This window comes from Sylvia atricapilla, chromosome 17 (genome assembly GCF_009819655.1).
Source record: "Sylvia atricapilla isolate bSylAtr1 chromosome 17, bSylAtr1.pri, whole genome shotgun sequence".
Taxonomy (NCBI): Eukaryota; Metazoa; Chordata; class Aves; order Passeriformes; family Sylviidae; genus Sylvia; species Sylvia atricapilla.
Genome location: NC_089156.1, coordinates 1,988,732 through 2,012,760, shown reverse-complemented (window position 1 = coordinate 2,012,760; position 24,029 = coordinate 1,988,732). Strand labels below are relative to the sequence as shown.

Below are 24,029 nucleotides of genomic sequence, written 5' to 3'. Positions count from 1 at the left end.
ATTATTTTTATTTTTAACCCAATGACCAACCACCTGTGGCCTGCAATGTGGATTTTTCTATCCAATTACAAAATACCACCCAGACCCATGAAGAAGAAGGTGAAAAAGAAGGACTTAGGTTACACCTGAAAATCTCCATCTTGCTTTATTTATATTATTATATGCTAAAGCCTTAACACTGTTTTCCACCCTGTGACATTTCACACTTCTATTCAAATTGCACACCCACAATCCCAGTGCTGTCACTCAATTTTGGAAGCCTTTTCCAAAGGGTCAGCTGCAGTATTTGCTTGGGGGTCAGTGCCTGTCAGCACAGAAAGTCTGAAATTCTCAGCTCCCAGGGTTCCAACAGTACCACGGCTCCCTGGCACAGGAGTGGGGGCTCTCCAGCATGACCTGGGCCATCAGGAGTGGAGGAGCTGCAGGATGGGCTGATGCAGACCCTGCCAAACAGGTCCCAGCACAAACACATCAGAATTTGTGTCAAATTGATGTTAAACCAATGGCCAGAAGTGTTTGGTGGTGCTGCTCCAGTTTGAGCTTGGCTTAGAGGTGGTTCAGGTGGTTCTGTGTGAACAAAGAATGGTTCAAACTAAATTCTGACTTGATTGAATTCTGAGATAAAATTAATTTAATTTACTGTGGTCCTGTGATGGTGGATCTCTAATTCCAGGATTGCAGTCACTGCATTGTTATTTTTTGGTGGATCCCTTGTGTCCCAGGCTGTGTAGGGAAACCAGATGCAATGTGCCTGAGAATTATCCAGCCCCGGGTCTCTCCTCCTGCCATTTTCTCCATCTCTCAGTCTTTCTTTTTACATCTCCGGTCTGGAGAGCTACACTAGGAGGAGATGCTGTTCTTCCTTGTTTATTTAGACATGAAAACAAATATTCTGTCACTGAGTTCTGTCCAGTCTACCAGTGTTTTATGTCTCCCCTGAAACTCACTTTCCAGTGACAAGAGAATTTTGGCTTCCTGTGGGAGGAATCTGCTGCTCTTGGCAGTCAGGAGAAGCTTGAAAAGACGACCCCAGCCAACCCTAACATAAGGAAACAAAAATCAGCTCAGAATTAAAATGCTTCCAAAACATTGTGTGCCTCTTGTTGAAGGGGCCTGCAGCAGATCTGTGCAATCACCTGTCCTGTTGTGGTTTATCTCCAGATTTTGAAGCAAAATGAGCCCTTTCCAGTTTTGCAGCGTGAAGAGATTTGTTGTGATCTGATCCATGCTCTGTGTCCAATCCAATGTGAAACATTTTGCTTTGGGGAAGCTTCTTCCTTGGTCTGTTCTTCTTAAATTGTGTGCTGTAAATTGGAAATGAAAGCAGGTTTCAGAGGGGGTTTGGGCCTCGTTTGCAGAGGGAGGGAAAGGGAGAAGTGTCCCACCCTGTTCTCTCCTTTCCCTGCATTTCCCCTGTAAGGCACAGCAGAGGAGGCAGGTGACAAGGACACAGTTCTCTCTCTTCCTGATCAGTGCAGGGAATTAATGTGCATCTCTCTCTGCCTGACAGATTTCACCACCCCCCTGGGCACTTTAATTCCTTCTGTAAATTGGAGCCTTTTCACCAGGAGATGTTGTTTGGAGACTTTTCATCAGGGAGTGATGTGCTCCCAGAGAACTGGGAAACCTGAGTGCAACTTCCACATCTCCGAAACCTTCCTTTCCTTCTTTTTCTGTGTAGTTAACTGGGTTTTTTCCTCATAAGCACAGCCCAGCCAGATTCTCAACCAGCAGACCTCTGAGGCTTGTAAGAATCACCCTTACACAGTACTTTTCCCCCAAAATCAGGGTGTAACGACAAAGGTGACAGGGCAGGAAGCACCTTTGATTTTCCAAAAGAATCCAAGTGTCAGCTATGCCTAAGGAAGACATCTGACAGTGTTAATTATCACAGTTTTGCTGGTCTTAAGTAATTATTGAACTGTGGTCTTTGACCAATTGTAGAAGCTTCTCTGCTTTTTCTGTGATTTCTTTTCCTTTAATAGTCTCTTGTGTGGGCATAGATGGCCCAGAGCAGTTTATCCATTGTTTGCTGTGTAACAACTTCCTTTCATTCAGATATATTCAATATTATCTGAAAAGTTTAGTTCTGTTTCTTTAGTTCCTCATTGACGAGCTGATGTTAAACTACAGTTTTTGTGATATTTTAGTGAGTCTGCTGCAAAAAAGGAACCACTGTCTGAATTCCGAAGACACTTAGTCTAATTAATTAACTAATTAGTCTTCAGAGATGTAGGGAAATTGATCTGTGGATGAGACATCAAGAAATTTCTTCTATAAAAATTCTTCTATAAAAAGAAATTGCTTCCTATAAAGAGCAGTAGGTTGGGTGGGTGCTTGTATGGGCATAGGTAAATGCTTTGGTTTAACACAACCACCAGTCTTGAAAGACTGGAGAGAACCAGTTTGAAGTTTTGCCATGTTGTAATTTAGCCTTGTTCCTGATTTCCCTTTTCCTCTTGAGCCTGGCTGTCCTTGTGTGTTAGTTGCAAAGTGAATATTGATAGTGGTAGTTCAGTTGTGTGGGTCACAGAACTGCAGAATGAACTGGGTTAGAGAAGAGCTTTGAGAACATCAAATCCAACCTGTGACCCAACAGCTCCTCATCAACCAAACCATGGCACTGAGTGCCACATCCAGTCTTTTTTTTAGCATTTCCAGGGATGCTGACTCTACCACCTCCCTGGGCAGACAGTTCCAGTGCCCAGTCACTCTTTCAGTGAAGATTTTTTCTGTTGCTTAGCCCAAACTTCCTCTGGCTCAGCTTGAGGCTGTGTTCTCTCATTCTGTCAGTTGTTGCCTGGGAGAAGAGACCAGTCCCTGCTGGCTACAGCTTCCTGTCAGGGAGTTGTGCAGAGTGGTAAGGTCACCTCTGACCCTTCTTCTCTCCAGGCTAAACCACCCCAGCTCCCTCAGCTGTTCCTCACAGGGTTTGTGTTCCCAGCCCCTCACCAGCCTTGTTTCCCTTGTCTGGGTGCATTCAGGTGTCTCAACGTCCTTCTTAAACTGAGACACTCAGAGCTGGACACAGCACTCAGTGTCCTTCCTAAACTGAGACACCAGAGCTGGACACAGCACTCAGTGTCCATCCTAAACTGAGATCCCAGAGCTGGACACAGCACTCAGTGTCCATCCTAAACTGAGACACCAGAGCTGGACACAGCACTCAGTGTCCATCCTAAACTGAGACACCCAGAGCTGGACACAGCACTCAGTGTCCATCCTAAACTGAGATCCCAGAGCTGGACACAGCACTCAGTGTCCATCCTAAACTGAGATCCCAGAGCTGGACACAGCACTCAGTGTCCATCCTAAACTGAGATCCCAGAGCTGGACACAGCACTCAGTGTCCATCCTAAACTGAGACACCCAGAGCTGGACACAGCACTCAGTGTCCATCCTAAACTGAGATCCCAGAGCTGGACACAGCAGTGTCCTTCCTAAACTGAGACACCCAGAGCTGGACACAGCACTCAGTGTCCATCCTAAACTGAGATCCCAGAGCTGGACACAGCACTCAGTGTCCATCCTAAACTGAGATCCCAGAGCTGGACACAGCACTCAGTGTCCATCCTAAACTGAGACACCAGAGCTGGACACAGCACTCAGTGTCCACCCTAAACTGAGATCCCAGAGCTGGACACAGCACTCAGTGTCCATCCTAAACTGAGACACCAGAGCTGGACACAGCACTCAGTGTCCATCCTAAACTGAGACACCATAGCTGGACACAGCACTCAGTGTCCACCCTAAACTGAGATCCCAGAGCTGGACACAGCACTCAGTGTCCTTCCTAAACTGAGATCCCAGAGCTGGACACAGCACTCAGTGTCCATCCTAAACTGAGACACCATAGCTGGACACAGCACTCAGTGTCCACCCTAAACTGAGATCCCAGAGCTGGACACAGCACTCAGTGTCCTTCCTAAACTGAGATCCCAGAGCTGGACACAGCACTCAGTGTCCATCCTAAACTGAGACACCAGAGCTGGACACAGCACTCAGTGTCCACCCTAAACTGAGACACCAGAGCTGGACACAGCACTCGAGGTGCAGCCTCCCCAGTGCTGAGTCCAGGGAAAAGGGTCACTGCCCTGCTCCTGCTGGCCACATCATTCCTTGTAGCTCCAATTTCAATTTACCTGCCTGCCTTGGTAGACTTTGGCACCACATTCAATAAATGGGACTAAAATGGGCAAAGCTGCTGGTTTTGTGCACAGAGGATCAGTCTGGGAGCTGTTTTAACCCACTCTTGTTCCTTCCTCGTCTGCTGCAGATGCAGTGGGGTGACCGTGCCCTTGTTTTGCAGGTACACCTCAGGGGAGGTGAGGCTGTGGGACACCCGCACCTGGGACTACACAGCCCCTGTGCTGGCAGCAGTGGCAGGCCCTGGAGGGGCTGGAGCCCCGCCACACGTCTCCTTTGTGAGGATAAACAGCTCCCTGGCCGTGGCTGCCTACGAGGACGGTGAGCAACCACAAGTCTCCTCTCTATTAAAACAACAGAAAAAAAAAAAAAAAAAGGCTTTACAAAAAATGAAGCAGCTGTGCTCAGCTTTTTGTGTGTCTGTAATCCTGTGTATCCACACACATGCACACACTTGCTTTTATGTGAGAAAGTTGGCCAATAACCCTAAATGCATTAGGAGGCATTGGAACATTGCACCCATTAAAACCGAGCTTTAATTCCTACTGGAGCTGCTGCACAAAGCTTGAGTGCCAGGCTGTAGTCCAGCCAAGCTATCTTAAGCAAATAACTTGTTTTGCTATAAAAATATTAAATATTCTTCCACCAGCCTTCTGCTCTGGCCAAAACTCCCTTGGGGTGCTGTGGAGCTTTGTTATGGGGATGGTGGTAAACTTGGATGTCTGATTAATCCCCGTCCCTCTCGCTCTTGGCATGGTGTGTGGATGCACTGAAGTGTTGGTTTGCAGTGCTGGGTTGTTATTATATACTGGGATTTAAAGAAATGAAAGCTTTGACCTAATATTTAGTGAGTGAAACCATCATAAAATCCTGGTTGTGTGCATTGTTTTAAATATCCTTAGAGGGTTTCTATAATGGACAACAAGAGCCAGAGACCAACATCTTCTGGATGTGGGAACAGCAATTAAAAAAGTCAAGTTTGGACAGTGCCAGCTGACTGGTTCCTAAACTGAGGGGCTCAGACAGAACTCAGCTCCCATCATCTTTCTTTAAAATGCATAATTTGATACTTAAAATGTCTCCTTGGGTATAAATAAAGGATATTTGTAAGTTTAGAGAGCTTTGTACACATACTGTCTTTGATCCTTGGCGTTTCTACGTGGTGAAAACAAAACAGAAGGTGGATAATCCAAACAAAACTTTTATTTTAAAAGTAAATCAAATGCTTTATGTGTTTTAAGATTCTCAACATCCTTAGCTGTTTTTCCTGCTTGGATCATGCCAGGATGGTTTTCTGTGGGTAAAAATTGTTAATAGGCAGCGTTTTCTGACAACAGCAAACCTGGTGTTATTAATATTATTTACTGGAGTCATAGGAAAATTATAACACAGGTTTAAATGCTGTCTTTTTCCATTGTGCCAAACAATGACTAGCAGAGGGTCTTTTGTTTGTTTTCTAGTTTCCCACTGACTAATCTAATAATTTGTCTGGGTTTTTTGCCTGTCATATCCCTTGCTGTCAGTGCTGTGACTGAACTAGTTTGCATAAAGCTCGGCGTCTTTTATTCTTTTGGGTGGAAATTTTAATAGGCTCTGTGATATGGCAGTTACTCTGATTTGAGAAGCCTTGGTCAGAATAGATTAGTTTCTATGGGAATAGGGAAATAAAAAGACCCATTTTAGCAGTGTTTACTAACTGCAAGCCGAAAGCACATATTTACAGTTTGGTGGAGAGAGTTATTTTAAATTTTGGGGAGGGAGCGGACGGCTTTGAAGATAATGTGTTTGATTGTTCTTTGTTGTACTTTTCCAGCTCCCTTTCCTCTTTGTTTGTAAGTTTGACTAACCCAGAGAAACCATCTGCTCGTGTTGGAGGTGGTGCTGTCAGGCAGTCTAGACTTCCCTGGCGAATCCCTGGCTCGTCCCGATCCCATCGGCTGCTCCCGGTCCCGCGGCGCTGGCCTTGGCTCCCCATCCCAGGGAAGGGCTGACAGGCACAGCCTGCCCTGCTCTGCTCCTCAGCTCCCTTCCCCAGGCACAGCAAGGACAGAGGTTTGTCCTCCCGGGATGCCCCAAGCCCAGCTGGGTTGTCACTCCATGGTGGCCCTGGAGGAAAATGGGATTGTGGCTCCTGGTGAACAGGACGCTGCCAGCCTCAGAGAAACGGGCTGCAGGGAGAGGGAGAGGAGGGAGAAATGGATGGGGAGCAAATGAAGTTCCCTGTGCCCGTGCCAGCGCTCAGTGGGGGCACTGGATGTACACCTGGGGCAACGGGACTTGGCAACTCGAGCCACAGTTGTGATTTTTGAATTCCAACCCACTGGCCTCATATTTCTTCTGCCTTGTTTCCTATTGTCAGCACTGGCAGTGCTCCAGTTTGATTTTACCACTAATTGTGTTGCACGTTACCGAACTGAAATGAATCAAATCAAAATGCTTTTCCTGGAGCATTAGATAAAGCAGGCGAGGGTTCTGGGTAATGAGCAGATGCTGCTAATGCAGGGACAGGAGAGGCCTTGCCAGGACTCCATCTGCTCCATGCTTGCCTGCCTTTGGCTGGGAGCCACAGCTTTTGGGAAACAGCAGTCTGCTTCAGCCATCCCTCTCCCCCCTGCGCTCTGGAGTTGCATGGTTTGACTGGAAAACAATGTGCAGCAACAGGAGAACAGAACTTTTTCTTGCAGTCCTTTAAATGCCACGGCAACCCTGGTGCAGCCAGGGCAGGGAACACGGCCCTGCTGCCCTGCTTGAACCCCCTCAGACCCACTGTGAGGAGCTGGTGGCCCGTCACAAGCTGCAGAGTCACTCCATGGAGCAGAGGAGGGTGCTTGCTGCAGGGGTCAGAGGTGCTCCTGGTGCTGCAGGCTCTGCGAGGGGAATTTTGGCGGCTCTTGTCTGTGCTCTTGTCCTTTCTGATGCCCCTAAAGCTGCCTGGGGGTGTTGTCCCTTCTGTACCCTCTTTGCAGAGTGATGGGTTTAGTGCCTTCCCCTGAGTGCCAGGACATGCTCCAAGAGAGCCAGGAGCATTCCAGGCTGGCTGAAGGAAAAAATGTTAGAAGAAAACTGCAGGAGCTGGGGCTGGGATATTTATTCCCATTGGTGGCTGTGGGTGCAGATCTCTTGGTTTGGGTGAGTGGAGTGTGCTTTCCCATCCGAATTTTCCCATTCCCCATGCTGGGAATGAAACAGGGTCTGTGCCTTCTCTGAGGGACTGTCCAGACATGGATTTGTGTGGAAATCCCTGGAAGGAGGGTGGTTCAGGTAAAATCTGGGAACATTTTGTGGTAATGGTAGTGTGAGGGCAAGGCTCTTGTCACTAAGGTCTGATCTCTCACTCTTTGTACCCTCAGGACCTGCTAGAAGTGAAAATTAAATGTAAAATGGTTAATGAACTTCAAATATCTACTAAGGTTAAATTGGCTAACTAGAAATGCTTTTGGGAAAACCTCAAAATTCACAGCAACAAGCTTTGATACTCCAGGCTGGTGCTCATTTCCACCCATGCTTTTCTTATACTGCTTGTACTTCATAGGGATATGATACAGTTGAAATTAATGTTCCCACTTTGGAATAAAAAGAAACACCCTGTAAGGAGCCATAGAATCACAGAATAGCCTGAGTTGGAAGGGACCCATCATCAAGTCCAAGGGTTTTCAAAAGGTAAAAAAGAGTTTCATTTTATTTAAATCAAGGTGGGAAGTCCACAACTCTGAAACAGGACAAACACCATGGGGATGATCAGGTGAATTCAGCACCTTCTGGCTTTCCTACACCGTTGTGTTTAGAGGCTGAAGTGAATGAGCTTGTGAGCCATGAGCACATTTGGATTCCCTGCTCCAGCACAGACAAAATTCTACGGGTTTAATTTTTTTTTTTTTTCAGATAATGTACATGTAAATTGCTTTCCTTTTCCTCCAAAGCTGGCAGCAGCCACCAGCTGACAGCAAATACTGGTTTTAACATGGAAGGGCTGATGCAATGGATCTTCAGGATCCGAGCTGGGATCTTCCACAGCCAGATCCAGCCCCCTCATCCCAATTCCTCGAGCAGGCAGCTCAGGTGGGCAGTGCCCTGTGCTGTGCCCAGCTCAGGAGGGGCTCAGACAGGCTCTGTGACACTGCCAGACACAGCCAGCATAATATTGACAAGTGAGATTTAACACTGTTTGCTCTGTGTTTGTGCTGCCTCGCCCTGTCGGAGGATTAGGGGATTTTCAAGGAAAAGAGATACTTGGGTTTGTTTAATTTTGTAGCAAATGTGTTGCCTGTAATAGCCCAGAAAAACCTGTGTGGAAACAGATGTAACAGCTGCTTTTGCAGGATGTCTTTTGTGCTGCCAGCGCTGCTGATAGAGAGAGGAGCCTCCAGCCTCCCACCTTTGACACAGCAAGAGCTGTGCAAGGCTGGTGATGCTCCCAAAATCTGGAGTTCAGTCAGGATCGGCACTGCACTCCCTGAGGCACAACAGCCTCATGCTCAGTGTTTTATCCAAGTACTTTCCAGTCTGGAGTGAGTGGCAATAAATGGACCTTTCATCAGGCCACAGTTCAAAAATACATGGGTTGGGAGTTGAATTTTTTGTCAAATCTGGGGCAGAGTGATAAATGAGGCTGGTGCAGTGATTGTCGTGTTGAATGTCAGCATTACACCATCAGCAGCAGCTTCTTGCACTTCTTTTCTTAAGGCACATTGACTTTCCAACTTGCTCATAATTCTAAATAATTTTGGGCAGTTATTGTTAGAGTTCAGTTGGAATAATCACAATTATGGTGCAGATTTAGCATGCCGTGAAAGCACTGCTTGTAATTTTGATTTCATGACCTTCTAACACCAGGAAGATTTCAATATAAAAAAAAAAAAATCAAAAAGATAACGTATGGCTGCAACCTTAACTTCACCTCAGCAGAGGAATTGCTGTGGAAATGAGGCGCTGGGCAGTGCTGGAGGCAGGAAGACAGACTGTGGAGAGCAGTGATCTCATCTGCACTGCTAAATCTTAGCCTGATTTTTTTTTTCTTTTTTTTTTTTTTTAGTGCCACACTAATAACCTGAACTGGAATAGTGTGGGATTTTTTGCTCTTACCCAAACATGATTGACTGTTGCAAGGACTTGCACACCCATAAATACCTTTTATTGTTTCTACAGTGAAATGCAGAATATTCTGAGCAGCACGTTTAGCCCTCATAGCAGCTTCACCTATTTATAAACCCAGTGGAGTGTTTGCTTTTTCTGTTTTCCTTCTGTCCTGATCCCTTGAGTCCCTCCCCACTCAGGATATTCTTTGAACTCAATCTGTTACTCTTTGGTTTGTGCTCCTTCATCACATGTGAATTTGTGACTGATCACCTGTTTTTTTAGATTACCAGGAATGTATTGCCCATATCATGTATCAGACGTTCCACACTCTGTGTTTGCCTGGTTAAAATAATTTATTTTGGACAGATTTTGTAATGTTTGAGATGCAGTAGTAATAATAATAATAGTAGTAGTAATAATAATAGTAGTAATAATAATAATAGTAGTAGTAGTAATAGAAATAGTAATAATAAGTGACTTGTTGCCCAGAATTAGAGAATTAGAGAGCAGAACCCCGAGCTCTGGGTTTCCCAGTTTGCTCCTGTGGTCAGAATAATTTTTTTTTTTTCCCCAGAACTTTTGTCCATTTAGACACTGTTAAATCCAGTGGAATGTTCATCACAGAGATGTGTAAACAAAAGGCTTCACTGGAAGCAAATCAGCCTCCCTTTTCCCCTTCATGAACCTGGTCTTTAATTGGGATAAATTTTCTGCTGAACAAAAATTGAAAATCCTCCTGCTTGGAGGAGCCTGGCAGCCAAATCTGTGGTCTGACACAAAAGTCCAATTCTAAGTCCCTTTATCTGATATCAGTTTATCACTGATGGGGTTTTTTTGCCTGGCTCAATCATCTCTCCTGGAGATGAGACCTGCCCATGCCTTTGCTTTGGGCAGAGGTGCCTCAGCTCAGCCCTGGCGTGGGGTGCAGGGGATGCAGCCTGTGCTGCCCAGTTGGATTTGTTAACTGGTTTTAAGCTCTGTGCAACCAGTCTGTTTTGCAAACCCAGTTCAGCAGTTATTTACCTTTCAAGCAATTAACATAATTACCATTATGCTAAGAAGTAATTTTGGGAAGTTCTGCTCCGAGCCCTTACGGCTCCGTCGGGACAGTTTTAGTCGGGACTTATCTTTTTGATGGAAGCCTAATTGCAGTTTTGGCTTTGTGTAAACAAACAGAGGCGGCTAATTGTTTAGGCAAATAGCAGATTAATTTAAATATTCATCCCTAATAAAACAAAAATGGTCCCCATTATGGTACTCATTCCCATGGTGAGGAATATAAATATTCAGTGGGAGTACCATTAGACAGGGATCTTAAGGATTATCTGCATTATTGCACATCGGTAGCACTTTCCAGATACCAAATAATCTTTACAAAAGCTACCATAAATCAATTTAAACTCATTTAGCTACCATTTCACTATGTGCAGTTTCATTACCACACTCTTGCTTCACCTCCTCTGGGACTGGGGAGGAGTGTTTGCAAACTGGCAGTGGTGCCCATCCACAGCTGTCTGTCAGGGCTTTTATGTCTCCTTCTGAAGGAAGAGCTGCCATTAATCATTTCATCATTAACGTGCTCCACTGGAAGGGAGGCTTCTCCAGCCCTGCCTGTCACGTTGGAAGATTGCTTCTCCTTAATTCAGTGCAAAGGTGGCCCAGAAGGCTCCAATTCCCTTCTGTTCCCTCCTGATTGCCTCAGGTTGCTCTTACTCAGATTATGATGCTTTTAAATAGAGAATTGAGGAGCCAAGCTAGCAAAAATGCAATTACAAATATGTTTTGTTTTGACTTACACTCCTTTATTCTTTAGGATTTGTATTCTTTAGCTTTTCTCTGTGGTGACCAGGGACAGGACCCAGGGAATGGAGCTCTGTTGGAAGGTTTAGGCTGGAGATGAGGAAAGGTTCCTCCCCCAGAGGGTGCTGGGCACTGCCCAGGCTCCCCAGGGAATGGGCACAGCCCTGAGGCTGCCAGAGCTCCAGGAGCCTTTGGATACCACTCCCAGGGATTGTTGGGGGCTCTGGGCAGGGACAGGGGCTGGGCTGGATGATCCCTGTGGGTCCCTTGCAGCTCAGGACATTCTGTGGTTCTGTGAATTGTGCAGCAAAGTGACTTAAAACTGGAGCTTGGGTTCTTCCTCACTGGTTTGGGCGTAATTGAGAGTTTCTCTATAACAGTACAAAATTTCAGGTGTCTGTTTACATCTGATCTCCAAACATGGAAATGTGAGAAAAGTCAGAGTCTTCCTCAAGGTAGCTACTAATCTTGTTGGAAAGTCAGAAATCGGAAATCAGGTGCAGAGCAATAAAACCTGGAATCACAGAATCACAAATGGGTTTGGTTTTGAACCTTAAAGCTCATCCAGTCCCACCCCTGCCATGGGCAGGGACACCTTCCACTGTCCCAGGCTGCTCCAAGCCCCAGTGTCCAGCCTGGCCTTGGACACTGCCAGGGATCCAGGGGCAGCCACAGCTGCTCTGGGCACCCTGTGCCAGGGCCTGCCCACCCTCAAAGGGAGGAAATCCCTTCCCAATATCCCACCTATACATCCCCTCCTTCAGCTTCAGGCCAGAGCACATAAATTTCCTGTGAAGCTGTCCCGTGGTCCCACAGCATCCTGAAGTTCAGGCGTCCTGCCCTCGTCTCTTCCCCGTACATCCCTTTGTTCCCTCAGATGGATGCGCAGCTGTTTAAAAGCCCTTTGACAGCCGTGTCAGAGGCTGAGCTAACTGGCAGTGCCCATTTCCCCTGTGCAGGCACTGTCAGTGTGTGGAGCCTGCTGCTGGGCCAGGAGCCCATCCATCACTTCCAGCACAACCAGCGCATCCAGGCCCTGGCGCTGGCCCCGGGCGGCTCCGCGGTGGCCACGGCGTCCGGCTTCCAGGTCAAGGTGGAGAGCCCCGATGACAGAGGCTTCTGGCAGACCCCAGGAACCTTTGAAATCCAGAAACTGGTGAGTCTCCAGGCTACTCTGCTTCCTTCCAGGAGCTCCTCATCCACTAATTATTTGTGGTAGGGTGAAGATGGTTCTTCTAAAAGTCTTAGAGCCTGAGCTAGATCAGGGCTCGAGGCTCCAGCTTACCAGCTCGAGCCTCTGGGATGAGTCTTGCATCCCTGAAGAGCAAGGGTGAACTGCTGGCTTAAACTAGGAGTGAAAATGAACACAAGTCCATATGGTGCAGGAGGTTGGCTGGGTTTAGTTTTTTTTTTTTTTTTTTTTTTTGTCAACAATAAACTAAGTTGGCTCATTTTGTAAATCAGTTTTCTCGCGTAGAATTGGAGCTGAAACTCCAGGTCTCATTCCAGATCTACACTATCTGATTAATTCTGAGGCAGGATATTGCAGGCAGCCTAATAGTGGCACTTGTGAAGCTGTAACTACTCGTGCAGCTTCTTTAGGTGGCACCTTCTGTCACTGAAGTTTTGAGAGTTGTAATTAAAACTCATTCTATGAAGTTTTATTTTGTCTCAGAGTATCAGCATTTGTTTGAAAGGGGAAGGAAGTGTGTAGGAATAATTGAGTCTTGCAGCCTCTCTCCTGTAGGAGGAAGCTGTACAGTTAAAGGGTATGAAGTGATTTAAACCACTCCTGATTAATCCCTTCTCCAAAGCTAAATCAGTCTTACAGTTCAGAAATAAGCTTGATACTTGGTCTGTGTGTGGAATTAATCCATAACTGAGATGATTCAGGACACACATGAGTAGTTGGTTCAGTTCAGCACGTGGCACTAGTGATGCAAAAGAGTTTTTGACTGTATCAGAATAAATTAAAATAAAAAATAAAATAAAAAGTCTGCTCTTTTTAGGTCAACTTCCTTAATCTGGTTCCAGATGTCACGGGGAGCCCAGTGGCAGTGGCAGCTGCAGAGGACATTGTCTATCTCCTGAAAGCAGATGATCCTGGCAGAATCCTCCACTCTGTCTATGGTCAGCCTGTCACCTGCCTCGATGTGGCTGCTCGTGAAGCAGCCTTTGGCATCAAAACCTTTGGCTGGTTATTGAATGAGCCCAACCAGGTACTGTAATTATTTTCTGATAAGATTTTTATACCTTTGTAATTAGGGAAAAAAGAGTTCATGCTGAGGACTTCTTTCCCCGCTCTCCAGCTTTTGACAGTAGAGAGAAGACAATTCAATGCAATAATTTGGTCCTTCTTTGTGTTCTTCTGTGGGCTGAACTGGGGGATTATTGTTCACTCTGCAGCCTCTGCTCCTCAGCAAGGCCCAGCTCAGTTCATGCTGCATCAACGGCTTTGGGGGAACTCATCTCAAAGAACCTTCCTAAAAAACCCATAAATAACCCCAAACCATCCCTCAGCCTTTCTGGTGAGGGATCCTGAGCAGTGTCTGTGTCACCCTTAGGAGGAGGGTGCTTTTTGTGCTGTGCTCTTGAGTATTTGGCCAAACTGTGAAGAGATTTTGGTGTTTCCAGATGCCTTGGGAAGAGTTCCTGTCCCTTTCCTGCCTCCTGTCTCCCTTTTGCACTCCCTCATTTCATTCCATTTTTGTGTTACACTTCAGGCCATCAGCAGTGAGGGAAGGAGGGTGCTTCAGGCAGCTGGAGAAGGGAGCAGGAGTGGAGCACCCAGGAGAAAGGACCTGTGGTCTGCAGTGTGAAAATGCAGGATTTTTCTTGGCAAGTGACTGGAATGGGAAAGCTTTATTTAAGATCTCCTCTGTAAGGAATAAACATGTCCAGCTACGTCTCATTGCCCTTAAAATCCCCATTTGTTCACCATAAATACCTCTGAGGGCTGAGATGCTGTGAGCTGTGCTGCCTTTAGTAATTCCTTTGCTGTCCTAATCCAGCTCCTTTCCCTCCAGAGGTGGGGGGTCAGGAGGTAAAATGGCCTCGTTTGGGGGCATTACCCCAGAGATCACTTCTGTGCCTCACAAAGAGCAGAGGAACCTCCCGAGGCGCCGCTCAGCAAAGCCGGACATCTCTCCTCATTCAGTCCTGAGCTCCCTGGCTCTTGCTGGCAGATTGTATTAAGCCTGGTGCATCCTAATCAGGGAGATGGGCCCAGACGGCCGGGGGGTGTGACAAGGACACTGCCTTGGCACCGCTGCTCCAGCTGACATCACGCCGGAAATTAATTACTGATGTCTATTATGATAATTACCGGCCCCGCGCAGACGTGAAGGGACTTTGCAGCGGCTGATTACGCCGGGCACACGGTGACAATCTGTCTTTGGGAGAGCTCTCCTGCCTGGAAATGCAATCCTGGAGGATTCCAGCCTCGTTGGCTGCTGCCTGTGTTTCTCCCCAGTTTGGGGGTTGCTTTGTTTTCCTCCGGGTTATTATTTTCCTTGTGGCAATCCCTGCCTAGTAACCTGCTTCCTGATGAAAACACTCAGGGAAACCATCTTTTCCCTCCCTCTCTCTTCTTTTTTTAAAATCATTTTCTAATTTTAGCCACGCTTGACAGCAGAGCCGAGATCTGAGGCATAAATTTTGTGGGAACTTTTATGTTGGAGAGGAGGAAAACATCAAATCCGTGGCCTAGACTTGGCTCCTGTCAGATGACAGACACCCGTGCAGGAGGGAGGGGAGAACAGAAATGCTTCATCCCTGAGAAGTTCAGCTTGCATTTCAGTAGCACCAGACAACCCAAATATGATGCTGTTTCTTGAAAGTTCCTCTGTTTTGGTGCTCCTGGAACTCTTTTTTGAAGTTAAGCTATGAAAGATTTTGTTGTTTACTCACCTTGAAATCCAAATTCTGAGATCTGTGTTCCCATCTAGGCTTGTCTAGGGCTAATTAAATAGCCAGAAAATGACCCATGGGGGAAATCCTTATTCCCAGGGCATCCAGGGGACATTCCTTGAGGGATGATGTCAGGCCAGTGACACATCCCCCGTGTCAGGCAGTTGGGAGCCCCGTGATCACAGAGCTGCTGCAGCATCACCAAGGCTGAGCATTCACCTGTGGGAATTTGGGGTTTAAACACCATGGGGGGGATTAAATCCACAGATTGGCTTTGGTCCTCTTCATGTCAGGATCTAAACCTCGTAAGGAGGCAGCAGGATAAATGTTAGGCTTGACTTCATCTGGTTTCTGATGCAATCTGGATCTGGCTGGAGCTTTTCTCATAGCTGCTGCCTTTATAACCTTCCCTGAATCTGCTGCCAGGTAAGTCTGGTCTCCTGCTTTAGCTCAGGTGAGCTTTGTGGATTATTTCCATGAAATTTAGAGGTTTTTATTCTCATGAGATGAGGGGGAAAATCCTAAAGCACAACTTTCTCGTGTATTTCAAATTCTGTTCAGAATTTTTGACATTCAGCAGGTCTTGGGGATATGAGATACTGAACAAAGGAGGATTTGGGGCTTTTTCTACCAAAGAAGCTTCATGCAGCATGCATGAGAATTTTTATTGCTGCTATTGTCAAGCACAGTTCAGCTCTGGGTTTGGTTGCTTTGTGCACAAACCTGATTCTAGGACTGGTGGATGGGAAGAGAGGAGGGAAGGGATGATTTTCCAGTTCCTGCTCAGAGGCAGAAGGCTGGATGTGCTGAGATCAGCTCTCTTGGGTGCTGCTTGTTAATGCTGTGCAGCTCTTGGGAGCTGCTGGTTGCCTTGTACTTGAGGAAAGGTGTTCAACCTCACTGGCTCCTCTCAGCAGCCGTGGAGACACTGCCTGGGTTTGCTCCTGCATTTCATGTTCCCATGGAATTCTTCAGCTGCTTGGAAATGTGGGTGTATCCACTGGAATGAACCACTGTTGTGAACTGGTAGTGAGTGAAAAAAAAATTTAAATCATAGAATCCCGGAGTGGTTTGGGTTGGAAGGGACCTTAAATCCACCCAGTGCCACCCTGCCATGGGCAGGGACACCCTCCTCTATCCCAGGCTGCTCCAGCTGTGTCCAGCCTGGCCTTGGACACTGCCAGGGATCCAGGGGCAGCCACAGCTTCTCTGGACAACAGTAAATAATCCTTTAAATTGAGTTTCATACTTTACAGTCATTTTTGGATGATGCATTTAGGTCATGGTTGCTTTATGTGAGCATTTACACTTTACTTACACCTTATTTTAGCTGAAATCCTTCTAACTGAGAAGCTGCATTGTCTTTCCTGGTGTCGAGTGTCTCCAGTTCTCTTTGGAACCAAAGACTTTTATTTTTTTAATCTTGGTTTTTCTTGTTTAAAAAATGTTTTTCACTTCTGTTGGCCCCCCATGACCCTTGTAATGAACCTAACTTTCAACAAATCAAATTCCTCTTCATGAACTGTTGTTTTCATACCAGTAGAAGGGCAGGGCTTGCTGGTGACTGAACAGATGGATCTTGCCCAAATGTCTCTCTCCGAGGAGCTGCAGGTCTGCAGGGTGTTAGCCGATCTTTTGAGGTGTTGAAAGGTGTTTAAAATACCTTTTTCTTTGTAAATGCTTTGATACCATGTCAGAGAGGCAGTTCTCTGAGGAACTGAACTGTGCTGGCCACTGCAAGAAAAAGAGACCAGCAGAGAGTCCAGAACCTTTCCTTGTCTAAATTTTGCATGATTTATTGACTAAATGCTCTAAATGGCCAGGAATAATTTTGCAAGTTGAAATAAACAAAAAGGCTAAATAAATTAATAATAAATGAATAAATCCCTTTCTATGGGCTGACATTAAGGACATCCTGCTTTTTTTCCCCCTCTGTTTGTGCTATAGTGTGAGTGCCTTAAAACTGGCACAGCAGCTTAGGTGGGTGCCTCAGGTTTGGAAAATACAGCTGCTAGGGTGTGCCACGAATATTCCAGGCGATGAAACCAAGGGATTTAATTCAGTTTCTAAGGTTGTTGCCTCCCTTCTCCATGGGAGAAGGTTTCCCTCACTTTAGGGAAAACCTGTCCCGGGGCTAGAGGGGTTTTTGAGTGTGTGGGTGGTTCGGTGGGTAAACACACCATCCTCCCCAGGGGTGCTGGAGCTCTCAGCCCAGGCTCCAGCCACGAGTCAAACGAGCCTGGTGACCCCATTCCAGGTCCTAGCAGACATCTGCCCACATCCCAGCCCATCCCAGGCTGGCAGAGCCCCGGGGGCTGGCAGTGCCCAGGGCTGCAGGTGCGTTGGCAGCGCCGGCACAACGCTTGGCTCCCCTTCTTGTCACCAGCCTGAAGCCTCACTCTGGAACTCCAGGCGCAGGGAAACTTCAAAGGGAAAAGCAAACTCCACTTGTCTTTAGCTCTGTGTGTGACTTGTGCAGCAGGTGTTGGATGGGGAGGAGTGGGGAGCTGCTTTTCCTGCTGGATTTGCTGGGAGCTGTGCGGGCTCTGGGTTTTCAGGCATTGCCCAGCGCATGCGTCTGCCAGGAAGAGTCACCTTTAGGATGGCATGAAAGTCAATTTTCCACATGCTCAGAGAAGCACTCGTGTTCCCAGCTCCCCACAATGACTTATATCTGGCAAGAACTTGAAAAATAGTCTCTCTGGCTGATTGTCAAAAATTACATCATATTGGAGTAAACTGCTTTTAAATCAAACATCCATTATTCATGGATATTAACTGCTTATTTTATTTATTTATTTATTTTAACTGGCTGTTTTGTGTTTGATTTACTCTTTTTCTTCCTCTCTGATTGTCTGTCTGTCTCCCTCAGCTGCTCCTTTTAAATCTTAGCTCATCTTGAAATTTATGGAGCCAGAACACTTATCTGTGTGCACAAGTCTCAGCGTGCTGACCTTGCATTTGTTAACAGTCAAATTGTTTTTGTTGTTGTTGCAGTGTTATGTGCCATATTTACAGTAGGCAATCCAATACATTTGCACTGGGAAACTGTGCCCCTGGGGCTTGTAAACTTTAAAAATATTCTTGTTTTCCACATCACTTTAGAAATAAAATCCAAACTTGCAGCAGTGTGTACCATATGTTGTCTTTAATTTGATGAGTTCCCCACAAATGCATATTCCTGCTTTTGTAGGTACTCTCTGGATTGGATGGGTTTGACCTGAGCAGAAACCAGATTCCTTTTTAGTTATGGTGGGCTTGGAAATTCACAACCTTTTTTTTTTTTGGCAATATTTGTGTGTATTCAGGCAATGTTTTTTCCAGTTGGCAGAGGGCTGGACCGAAGCAAAGGGGAGAAACATAATCTGAAAATAAATGTAAATTCAGTTCTCAGGCTTGCTGCTTGATCCTCTGCCACTCTGAGCAGCTCAGGGTGGTTTTATGTTACTTAAAATGACAGAAACCTCAATCCTGGATGGTTCTTTCTGAAAGAGTGCTTCTGTAATGAATCCTGTGTGTTGTTCAGTGACGAGAAGGATGTAGGGTTTGAGTGTGGTTTTACAACGTGCTTTTTGCTGATATTTGTGTTCCTTCCTCCACTACAGCATCTAAAAAAGAATCAAATACACCCCACACACAGAGGGATTCACCCAGGCCTGAGACACAGCTCGGTCTCCACCTGCCCCACACTGTTCCTGTGGACAGGAATGGGCTGGGAAGGGAAAGGGAAAAGGAAAGGGGAAGCAGCTCTTCCCCAGAGCAGGCGTGTGCTGGCTGCCAGCCAGGACAGTGGGATGGACACCCCAGCTCTTGTTGAAAGTACCACAGGCTCTTTGCTAACAAGTGCTCAGGGATTTGTTGTTTTAATGTTCCGTCCAAAAAAGACATCTCCAACAACACAGCATCCCAAAACACCTGCTGGGGTTTTGGCCATGCATGGAAGAGTTCCATCAGCAGCGTTTCCTTCAGTTCCTTGGTTTTTCTTGGAAGTGTCTCAAGCAGAGTGCATCGACCACGCTTGACCTCACTTAGCTGTGAGATGTAACAAAGCTCACAGCTCAGCTCCTCTGGCTCCAGAGCCTTTAATGCTTTGGGAATTAATTTCAAGCATCTTTCACGAGTTCTTGGACAGCATTTAAAGAGAGTTCCCTGTCCCCACCTCTCTGCAATGCCGTGCAGAGCAGTAACTTTGCCTTTTTTCCCGTGCCTGGTTCCCGGCGCATCCCTCCTGCAGGAGCGGCCACGGGCTGAGCCGTGCCCAAGTCGCCCAGTAAAGAGGGGAATTAGTCTAATGCACTGCCTTAACAAAGGGGAGACTATCAGCTTGAATAATTAATACCCCCAGTCTGTGGCAGTGGGCTGAAATGAAGTCCCATTTGCTCAGCCTTATTAAAAGAGAGAGAGAGAGAGGGAGGGATGGTAAAGGTCGTTAAGGGACTTGTAACAGGGAAAGGATCGCCTCGGAGATGGATAATGTGTTTGCTAATCTCTGTGGTCTTTAACTAAACAGAGTGCTGGAGGTGCTCTGGCTATTCCTGGCTTGTTGAATTATTAAGCATTCAGGGAGATTGCCTGGCTGTTGGCCAACGACTTGGACTTTTCATTTGGCCAATGTTAATAGGTGACACTTTTTATTTGGGGCGTTGGATCCCTGTGCTGGCTGCACGGGGTCTTTAATGCTTTTCCTCCCTGAGGTCCCAGTGGGGCCAGGGCTGCTCGTTAGTGTGTTATCCCAGGGTTCTTCATTTCACACCCAAATGCTCTTGGTTCACTTCCCTCAGTTTGGTACCTATTAGGTCACTGGGCATGGGTGTCCATTATAGGATTATAAATACCTTTAAAAGGGTAATCCCTTTGCAGGGTGCATTATAGGATTATAAACCTCCCAGAGATCTTATGCTTTATCTGCCCTTTAACACACAGGCCCTTATTTCAAGTCCCTATTGACCAGGTATTTCCATTCTGTCTCCTTGGCCTTTGTAAGGAAAATCCTTCTTGCCTTGGGATATTACAGGAGAGCTCATCAGAGGTGTTCCAGCAACTTCAGAATTGTCATCAGTGTGCTTTTAAATCCCTGTCTCCAGGAAATTATTATTCAGACTTAAGCATTCTGAGTGCTTTTAGCTTCTTTACTTATCAATTGGTCAGGATAAGGGTTTGAAATTCATTTGCAGATCATAAAACTGCTCAAGACAGGTTGAATTTCGAGATAGGCAAAACCTGGATACTGAAAATCACAAAGAGACTATTCCAATGGTGGGGATAATTGGTTAGAAAGATACTTGTGCATAAAGATTAAATTTAAAATAAACACTCTTTAAAAGAATAGAGATGGGCATGGGAAGGAATTGAAGGGGATAGGAGAAGATGATACAAGCTTTTCTTCCATTTTTGTGGGTGTGGACCCTTTTTTTTTTTTTACAGATGCTTAGATGGAAACACTTCAAATTAGTGGCCACCTACAAGTTATGTGAGGAGAAATAAGTCATTTTTCCAGCTGCTGTTACCTGTGGGCTTTGCCACAGGGCTGCAGGCAGGAGAAAATGTAACATGGAAAATGTTACATGGGAATCTTTCAGTGCTACGTGGAAGCAATTTTTCATTGCAGCCTTTCATGGCCATGGCTGGATGTTCAAATATGTATCCTGTCTTTATAGCAGAGATGGGAGCTCTGGTCATTTAGATAAATTAATAGTTTATGGATGTTCACTGCAAGTATCAGCCCCAGGGGACTTTTAAGAAAGCAGCTTTTGGCCCTCTCCCCTCTGGAGTTTTAGCATCCAGCTGGGAAAGGCTCAACTGGGAGCTGGAATACAGCTCTCCTGACCCCATCAGTTCTTGTTCTTAAGCTGAATTCAGCAGTTTATTGACTTTGTCTTTTGTTCCAAACTTTCCAAGGAGAAGTTTGGATTGCCAGGCACAGATATTAATTTCCTTTGCACTGAAAACCCTTTGAGATGCCTTTGCCAGAACCTCATTATCTGTGGGTTTGGTTACTGAGCTGTTGGGAGCTGGGCTGAAGTGAGAACAGGCTGTAAACTGGTTTTTACCTCAAACACTAACATTTTCATGCAGTTTGTAGCAGCTTTTTCCTTGGGGTGGAAGCTGAAAATAATTTTTATTTAAATTTAAACTTTATGTCCTAGGTTTTCCAACAAAGGTCATCTTTGCTTTGGGTTCTTTGGGTCTTAAGGATGAAAAATGCCGTGTTTTTTCAGACAGCTTCACAAAGAACTAATTGAGAGATTATTAATCTTAGGAACATCTAAGGAAGTTTGGTGTGGATGTGTTGATCCTAGTAGGGAGGTGAAGTATGTCTGAATTTGCCTGGTCATTACCTGGGAGAATGGCAGGTGGAGGAAACCTGCAAATTCCCTGCCTCTCTTTGCCCTGTTCCTTGAGATCTTTGAAGCCTCACTTCGGTTGCCCAGAGGCCTCCATCAAAAAATGACCTTCTTCTCATCTCTTAATTCACCTTTCAGATCTCTGAAATGGCGCAGAGAAGAAATAAAAGGCCAGGCAGCATCAGTGCTGCTGTTCTGGCAAATGTTGAAATAATACATCCAGATAGTGCAGTATTTACTGAGCTGCACGTGGCTATAATCAGCAAATTAGAAGTAAAGAGTATTGATGTGACGTTGACATGGCCGTGCTGATGTTGCCATGGAAGCTGTGGAGGCTTTCTGATGTTTTAAATGTCATTAACTGTTTTCATGGTCACAAGGTTTCTTTTCATTTAAACGAGCATCACCGTGAAATTTAATCATGTTTATGAAGTTATATAAGGCCAGGTGCAGCACTGAGCTCCAGTGGGCTTCGACCAGTGCATTTTTCTGTTCCTAAAAATACTTGTTCTCCTAAATTGAAAGGCCCAACTAGACAGATCTGATCTGGCCCCACAGGAAGGACAGCAAACATGATTAAACTGATTGAGGAGAGGAGTGGGAACGGGCAGGGAACAACTCGTGCTTCTCATCCAGGCTCTGGTTGAATCATCTTCGGTGCTGCCTAAAAACAGAATTGTTTTTCTGCCTTTCCCATCCGAGCTGCCACTTCAGATGTGACATTTGTGTGTGTTTGTGTGAGGGCACTCAGGCTCTCAGCAGGGCTGTGGTCAGCTCTGCCCTGCAGTTCCTGCTGCACTTAACTGGATCTGCCTCTCACTGTCCGTCTGTCCAAACCTCCTCAGGGCTGGTGCTGTTTGCTTTTACTGCTCTCTCAAAAGTTAAAATCAATGAGGAAACTCTTTGCTTTCCCTGTAACCCTAAAGATTCAACCTGTCTGCCTGAGCACCATTCTGGTGGTCATCCCTGCTTCTTGCTGGATCCCACTGGGAAACCTGAATTCCTTATTTCTGAGGGTGTCCTTGCCTTTCTTTGTAGAGTTGGATCTGTCTCTTGGTTCTGTTTTACACATCAAGAAACAAGTCCTGCAGACCACCTCTGGTGGTCACAGCTCTGCTTGGTGCTGCTGCAAAACATTGTCGTGGTGCTCCTGCTGAACTGATGTGGTGTTTTATTCTCTCTCTGCCAGATCCTTCTTTACAACCTGGAAACAAACCAGTGTGTGACCAAGGTGGGCAACTCCATAGGTGACTTCTCATGTGTCAACCTCCACAGCAGCCCCCCCAACATGCTGGTGGCAGGCAACAAGGACAGAAGGTAGGTGCTCCCCAGAGCCCATCTCCAATCCCCCATCTCCAGCTTCCTGTCCTACATCTGGCCCTGCTGGAATTGATTTCTCCTCTGGTGTTTCCATGAAGTTGAGGAACAAACTATTAGGTAATAGTTGGAAGTGGCAGTCAGTGTGCTTTGTCTGGGAAGCTCCCTGGGAAGAGGAGCTTTCGGAGCCATTTGGTGGACACAGTTGGTGCACAGCCCAGTGAGACCACTTGGAATATCTTCCACTTCCCCGCCGCCACCCGCAAAATGAGTTTGGCATTTAAAAGCTCACTTTCTGATATTAAAAAAATAACCTGAGGGATGAATCATGGAGGATGAGATGGGCCCGGCTGCCAAATGATGTCAAGAGTGTATTTCGGAACACTGTGATGTCCCTCAGGTGACAGAGAAAAAAAAGAGACTTTCATATGAACAGATTCCAGCTTCTATTTAGCTGATTAGCAGCTTTCTCTTTAACTCCTTGGCTTGGGGAGTAGGATTTTCCCAGCTCAGTGTCTGCTGCCAGGAATGGCCGCGCTGGGAACAGGCAGTGCGAAAGGATTAAAATGCTTAAAAAGACCCTTTGAGTCCAATTTTTAGATTTCCTTTTTTTGGCGAGTCGTTTGTGGGGTCTGATCCAGTGCACCAAAGGAGATGTGGGATGGCCAGGAGCCAGTCTCTAATGGCTCCTGCTTCCTTCCCTCCTCCTTTCCACACTGGGCACCAGGCTGCAGGTGGTGCTCTGCTCTGGTGCTGGGATCAGATTGGAAGGCGGGCACTTCCCTCTGCCAAATCCCAGACCTCTGTCCCGCCAGTGCAGCAGCTTGCAAAAATGATTATTTTGTCAAACAGATTTTTTTTTTCTCCTTCCTGGAGAATAAGGAGTGTGAGCGAGCCTCACACTTCCTCAGCAAGGAGGATAAAGGAAATAGCTGAAGTTTGACAAGTGGAATTGAATCCCTGGGAGGTTTTTTCCCTCTAAAAGCAGATAATTGGTTTTCCAAAGCACCTCAGTAAAGCTACCTGCAGTTTTGATCTGCACAATGACAGGAGTGGAGCTGGAGTTGATATCTCTCTGTTTATAGCAGAGGAGATGTCTGTGCCCTTTCCCTCCAGAAAGCTTTAGGGGTTTTCAGCTTTAGCACTGACTGAGTTCAAGGGATTGGATGTCACTAGAACAGCAAGGAGTTAGGGATGAATAGTTGGGAAGGTGTGTGTGGCATCCAGGAGGGAGGAGCAGAGTATCTCAGAGGTCAGATCCTCCTGTGATGCTGCAGGAAGGTGCTGGGCATCCACAGGTGGAACGAGACTGGGATCTCCATGGCCATGTCATGGAGTGGGTTTATTAAACAGGGGCCTTGCCATGGGAGTTCAGACTGCTGCTGGCCAGAGGGAACACTTATTGCTTGAAAAAAATCCTGCAATTTCCCAATTTCA

General features: G+C 46.2%; 1 protein-coding gene across 1 annotated transcript in view; it reads left to right on the top strand.

Annotated features, from left to right (window-relative positions):
- Window positions 1–24,029, top strand: part of FBXW8 (F-box and WD repeat domain containing 8) — a 54,860-nt gene that overhangs the window by 20,942 nt on the left and 9,889 nt on the right. The window contains exons 5-8 of the mRNA XM_066331173.1: window positions 4,310–4,467; window positions 11,982–12,178; window positions 13,032–13,241; window positions 22,465–22,592. Of these exons, the coding sequence (XP_066187270.1) occupies window positions 4,310–4,467; window positions 11,982–12,178; window positions 13,032–13,241; window positions 22,465–22,592 (693 nt within the window). The remainder of the gene's footprint in view (window positions 1–4,309; window positions 4,468–11,981; window positions 12,179–13,031; window positions 13,242–22,464; window positions 22,593–24,029) is intronic.